The 6709-nt window shown below is 33.0% G+C and overlaps 1 protein-coding gene across 1 annotated transcript; it reads right to left on the bottom strand.

Moving 5' to 3' along the window:
- Positions 1 to 2932: 2932 nt before the first annotated feature.
- Positions 2933 to 5719, bottom strand: LOC115957991 (F-box/FBD/LRR-repeat protein At4g26340-like). Its single transcript, XM_031076350.1, has 4 exons — positions 4769 to 5719; positions 4532 to 4672; positions 4158 to 4422; positions 2933 to 3554 (listed from the first exon to the last, which is right to left on the bottom strand). The coding sequence occupies exons 1-4, from the start codon at positions 5693 to 5695 to the stop codon at positions 3538 to 3540; spliced, it is 1350 nt and encodes a 449-aa protein (XP_030932210.1). The 5' UTR covers positions 5696 to 5719; the 3' UTR covers positions 2933 to 3537.
- Between the last annotated feature and the right edge of the window lie 990 nt (positions 5720 to 6709).

Genomic DNA, 6709 nt, shown 5'->3' with positions numbered 1-6709 from the left:
TTGCAGAAGAAAATAGCGAAGAATGGGGGTGAAGATGAGGAGATCCAGGTATTTTAGGGGCCATTGCTTCCTCAAAGCCCCTTATGGAAAGGAATTTCAAGTTCCAGGAAACTCGTAAAGAAAATTTTCTTCTTTTTAAATTGGCACTGGGAGCCCAATTAATATATGGGAGGATCCTCGATCCCATATATCACAAATTTCTCCCCAAGGCCTATAAATGATAGCTCACCTACAGTTCATTCGGTTGCTGACCTCTTGACTTAAGATAGAACCCGATGAGACCTAAATAAGCTCTACAATCTCTTTGACACTCCTACGGTACATGCCACTCTCAAAATACACATCTACTACTCATAACTTGTTATGTGAGCGAGTTGTAACATAAATTGTGCCATTTTATGTAGTACCAGCATTATTCTTTGCTGATTTGAATACCTGTTAGCAAAGGTAAATTTTCTGTTAAATCAGCATAGTTAGTTGATTAGATGGCTTCCTGGACACAGGCTCTCTTGATCAAACGGCGTGGAAACACTTAGGGAAACTCAAAATAAAAGTGAGGCTAAAGCTGATGCTGTGGAAACTAGTACGGAATATCTTGCCTACCAAATCTGTTCTTAATGAAAAATGGGTTTAATCTGACTTCTCTTTGCACTTTACTCTTACCACAGTGAAGCAATAGAACACCTGTTCTTTTCATGCCCCTCGCATCGATAATATGGTCTCTCTTTTTTGGCCTTTCAACTTTGCTGCAGTTGACAACATTCCTATCAATGGATGGATTAATAAAATTATATACCTAGCAAGTTATATACAATTGTAACAACTTTAAAAAACTTTAACATTTTAGTTTGTCAAAGACTAAATATTAAAGCTCTTTTCAGTTAAATTTCTGTAATTTAACTCTACTTCCTTTATCGTCAGTTCATTATTTCTATCAAAAACTCATAGTGCACTAAAGAGCTTTTACTTTCAATGTTGAAGCTCAAAAGGTTTTAGTTGTATGAACTTGTTGACAAGAATTGCGCCCCTCACAATTAATTAAGTTTATCCACAATTCAAGAATGGCGTAACTATCCCATTTATACCATTCTCCTTCCAGTTGCTTTTCACTTACAATTTCAATGATTTTGAATTAGGAAGAAAAATTCAGCTTGGTCAATTAACACCACCATTGGAAAATCAAGTACTCCCTTTGTACAAAAGAATCTTTGGAAGCACTTAATGTCACACTAGGGTCACACTAGAGACTGATATTGTTAGAAATATGTGGTTAAATAATTAAATTTACCATATCTCAATAACTTAAACTTTTGGAACAATCGGTAATTTAACATGGTATTAGAGCATGAGATCCTAAGTTCGGTAATTTAATCGTTATAAAAAAAAAAAGGGGTCACACTAGAGACATGCTGAAAATAGGTTGGTGCGTTGAAGCCAATGAGCTTTTAGATCAAATAACACCTCCTCCCATATTAAAAAACAGAAGGTAATGTTGGAAGTATCAGGACCATTGGGTAAGCCATAGCTTACAAACAACGATAAAAGACTAACATGTTAAACATAAATGACCATTAGCATTGGGTCATTCAAATGCCATATGTTGGCATATTTTAGTATCAAAACTCCAAAAACCCCCATTACCCCGACTTGTAAATCCAAAAAAAATTATAAAACTAAATAATATTTTTTTAATATGTAGTAAGAGAAATAGAGATTAGAGAGAAAAGTGAGAAATATTTTTATATTATTTTAATTTTTCTTTATATTATTTTAATGTGTGGTATGGTAAAATAAAAGTTGAGATGATAGGTGTATTGTAAAATTGTATGATATAAATGAAAGTAACTTTTGAGATGGTAAAATGGAAATTTTTGTAGAAACCGGATCTGAATACTTAGAAGAGATGCTATCCTATTCAATGATATCTAGACAATAAACAGACAATATAGACACTTCCAGAATGGAGTCGCAGGCTAAGAAAATAAGGAAATTTCATTCTGACAAGGCCTACTTCCATTAATGGTAAACATCCATCTTTATATTCGGATTTTTTTTTTAAATAACTAAATCTTTCAAACTATTTTATTAGTAAGGCAACGTTTCAAATTATTTTTATTTCTAGTAATTCGAGTCTATTAGACTCGATTTTGTCATTTGAAAATACACTTAGAAATCGAGTGTGAGACACTCGATTTTCAAACTCGAGTTTCTCACACTCGATTTTTAAGTGCATTTTTAAATGGCAAAATCGAGTATATTAAACTCGAATTATTAGAAATGAAAATAGTTTAGAAAGTTGCCAAACTAATAATATTGTTTCGGATTTATAGTTATTTTTTTTTTAAAAATCCTTTATATATTCAGAGGGAGGTTCTGATATTCATCAGAATGTGGAACTTCAGAACATGCTGGAGGAGAAACATTAATGCATACAAGTGGATCTTGATCCAAAGCAATTGGTTGCAGTACAGAAGAAAACCAAAGCAACTCAACATTACAACAGAAAGCCATAGAAACTCAACATAACTCATGGGTTGAGAAGGAACAAAGGCGGAAATTTTTTTGATAACTAACAAACTTTATTGAAATATGAAGAAACACAAGGGTAAAATCCGAATAAGCATACAAGATAAATCTCTTAAAGAAACTAATAAAGAAATGAAAATTGAGAAGATGCATAAGTGAAAATAGGTAGATCCTAATCTAAAGAAATCAAAAAAATTTGGGTTCATTTTTTAAAAATAATAATAATTGAAATAAAAAATTGTTTGCACTGTCTCTTGTGCAGAGGACAAAAGCCAGCAAAAACAGTAGCAAAAATATAAATAAAAGCAACACAAAAAATGAAGAAAGTATAAGAATTAGATGGATGGGAAACCTGTCCATACATGGTTTTTTGGTGGTGAAATATAAATTAAAAGGATTTGAATCCCCTGTTACAGATGCAACACGAACTGACATGTTCTCCATAAGCCATGTAAGCAAATAAGATTCACACCAGAATAACTATAACAGTTTGGGTCTAGAAGCTTCCTAGTCAAAATACAATCACATTTAAGATACAGGTGTTAAACAGCCCAAAAACAGGTCCTTACCACTACTAAATACCCATCTTTTTTGTTTTTTTTTTTATAAGTGAGTTTTGGCCCCAGGGGAGGGGGAAGAGGGAATTCAAACTAGTGACCTCTACTTTATGAGGCATCCCTAGCCTATTGTGCTACCACTTGGAATTGACTAATAAATAACATCAATATACATGAATTCATGAACTAGACATGGATCACCAGGTACTTTTTCCCACAAGAATCTAGAAGTTCATTAATAAACAAAGGGCTTGCAAGGATTTAATAAATACAAGCAGCAATAAAGCAGAAGCTCCCAAAAAGATTTAACTTTGCAATCTTACTATACCACTTCATCTACACCAAGAAGTGCATACTACTATATCCAACTCCATTGGGGTGCATAGCGTACTCTAGTCAAGCACATTGTCAAGCCACATAATGAAGTTGCTATGTCAAAAGAAGTTGCCACCAATTACTCCAAAGAGTCGTCTGCAAGAGTACGAATATTCATGAAGATGGATATAGAAAAATCTAAATTTGAAAGGAAAAATGTATTTCAATCATTTTTATTGGTAAGTTACACATGCACCTCCTGAGTCTTGAACCAGTGAACTTAAACTCCACCCTATTATGGAGGGAGGAGTAAATGCCATTTGAGCTGCTAATTGGTAGTACTTCAAAACTTACAAGTGTTTCTTTCGAAAAGAAATTTTTGAGGTCACACTTTTGATTGAAACAATCAATTATTTTACCTTCTCAATTGTCATAATTTGGCAACAAATTGAGTGAGCTAGAATCTAAAATTTCAGCACAAATCAAGAGGTAGCAAAAGCTTATTCATGAACAATCCATTATCAAAATTTTAGCTTGATTCAAAACTCAAACATGCTTATTGTATGAAGGTCAAATGAATGTTCTGCATATTAGTTGTCACAAACCCAGGGAACAAATTCTATCAAACAATCTCACACCCAAATAACAACCAGAAAATAGTAATGTCATTTCACCACGTAGAGAGGCTCTATTATAAAGATAAAATATTTACAACATACCATTAAATGTAGTTGCTAAGTACCAGTTAAAGTAATATACCTATTTCAACTGTAAGTAGACATGCTGTTGAGTGCCTCGGGAACATTGATAATTTCTTGAGAACACTTTCCTTCGAATGTAGAGCAGAAACTTTAATTGTGATTGTGTTCAAGACTATTGCCTCCTTTAGAATATATTTGATGAATTCAACTTCATGTCCCAATTCTTCATATCCATTAAAATTAAAAGTTGCCAGGCGCGATGACAAACAACCGGAACCATCTGGTGGCTCCATACAGCATAACTGATTTTTACGATAATAATGCTGGTGACAACATATAACAACAGTACGGTAGTAGATCATTAGTGTATGTTTAGGGTACATGAATTAACCATATAGTCGGATTTCTGACTAACTTAATTAGTTAACTAACCTTATCAAGAACAAGAACTTCTAAATTAGGAGCCACTACAAGCAAGGATTGTAGCACGTGCCAATTAGATTGAGTAACTTTAAAGTTCAATCGGACCAAATTTTGGAACATGGAAGGATATATGTAACCAAAGCCGATGCACTGCACCGCAACATTATAAACACAATAAGCTTAGTCCTAACAATATTCATCAACAAAAAACATGAAAACCATAACAAAAGATAAAAGGGGTCTTACCTCTACATCACCAGGAAATAGTTCAAGGAATTTAGAGCTATTTAGTGCTCTTACAATCTTGAATACCTTATCTGAATAACACATCTCAAATACATGGCCTAGTCCACAAACAACGAAATGGGCTTCAATTAAGTGGGCTAGTTTTTCAAGGAAAGCCATGTTTGACAAATAACCAAAAAAGCGAAAGCGCTCGAGAATTGGGGCGTATATTTCAAGCTTGTAATCAGGAGGTTCGGTTTCAAGTGATATGAAGTCGATTCGTAAACGTTTTAGAAAGGGTAAGCTTATTTTAAAACTGACAATACTGACATTGCCGACTATAAACTCGTATATCACCGTCAAATCTTCGAGGTTCGGGCAGGCGGAGCAGAGGCTCGAGAAAGAGTTGTCGGAAGTATAACAAATTTCGCAGAGACGCAGAATCTTGAGGCTTGGTAGTTGAAAGGAAGGAGGAAGATCGAGCTCAATTTCGCCATATAATTCCAGACCCACTAATGTTTTGCAATGAAAAACGGTATGGGGCAACTCGAAAAGTTGTCCACACTCAAAATGGAGATCGAGTGTTTGGACATTGCGCAATATGGCGGTGTCGACCCAATTGTCAAAATGAGAAGAGTCACAAGGAGAACGCCATGAGAGGGTGAAATTTGAGAGGATGGGTGCTGTGTGTTGAGCTAAAACACTGTAGAGTATGCGTAGAGGCGCAACACTGCGGCCCCTGATGAATGTATCTTGGAAATCGATTTTTGGGACGAGAGTCCAGAGGGTCTTCCACCTGCTCGACAAAATGCTTGTGACAACGGCTTCGTCGGTCGAAAGGAAAGAAAGAATGTGACAAAGGAGAGAGTCCAGTAGATTGCTAAGCCTGTCTTTGTCCCAAAAATGTTCCGGGCATTTTGAGTTCGATTGAGCACCTAAATGGGCCATCAGGAAGGTTAGGGTTTGCCGGAGCTGGGATTTTTTGTATTTTTTTTATTTGACCTCCACAGACCAATCTCAAGTTTCTACTTTCTACTCTTCTCAACAGACCATTCATTTTAAAGACGCGTCTGGGTCTAATAATAATAAAAATAAAATAAAGTGTAAAATTACTCAGTTTTTTCTAAAAATGGTCAATATATAATTATATAAATTTACGAATTTACAAGAGTAACAAAATATTTTGTATTTAATTTTTTTATATATTTTTATATACCTTGAGAAAAAAAAAAAAAAAAAGATAGTAAATGATAACTGTTGTGTGTAATGAAAGGAAAATAATTAAAAAATTGAAGAACAATGATATTTTAACAAAATATAATGTAAATAAATAACCTGATATAGAATATTTTGAAATGTAAATACCTAAAATAGGAAATATAATCTGTTATGTTAAAATAAACAAAAAATTCATTATACAAAAACTGTGAATGCTCTTAAGATGAAAATGCCACATAACTCATTTTTATTTTTATTTTTTTCATTTCAAAAATATAATTTGCACGGTTATTTAAGTTTAATAAACTGTTATTTTCATCTATTTAAGTTTCCTTTTTGTTATATGAGTCACATTTTTTGTAATTGTTAATCATTCTATCCAAAAATTGCCATAAACTGTTAAAAAATATATTTTCAATGCTAAAAACTATTAATTAAAAAAATTAAACTAGAAATTTAAAAATTATCACAATCTTGTGAAAAATTAAAATTAATAACTAAAATAAAATAATCTTCTTGCCTTTTTTTACCCTTTAGAGCACCAACATCAACTATTGCAAAAATGTGTCATAGCTATTTTATTATTTTAGCACACAATTTTATTATATGTCATACATCACATCTTCTATTTTTCAATTCAATACATTAAAATAAGAACAAAATTTAATTACAAAATTAGTTGTAGTCTAAAACTACAACTTTACTCAATATCATTCACATTACTACGTACATATTTTGAAAATC

The sequence above is a fragment of the Quercus lobata genome, chromosome 8 (assembly GCF_001633185.2).
Source record: "Quercus lobata isolate SW786 chromosome 8, ValleyOak3.0 Primary Assembly, whole genome shotgun sequence".
In the NCBI taxonomy this organism is placed as follows: domain Eukaryota; kingdom Viridiplantae; phylum Streptophyta; class Magnoliopsida; order Fagales; family Fagaceae; genus Quercus; species Quercus lobata.
This window is presented reverse-complemented; position numbering and strand designations above follow the sequence as displayed.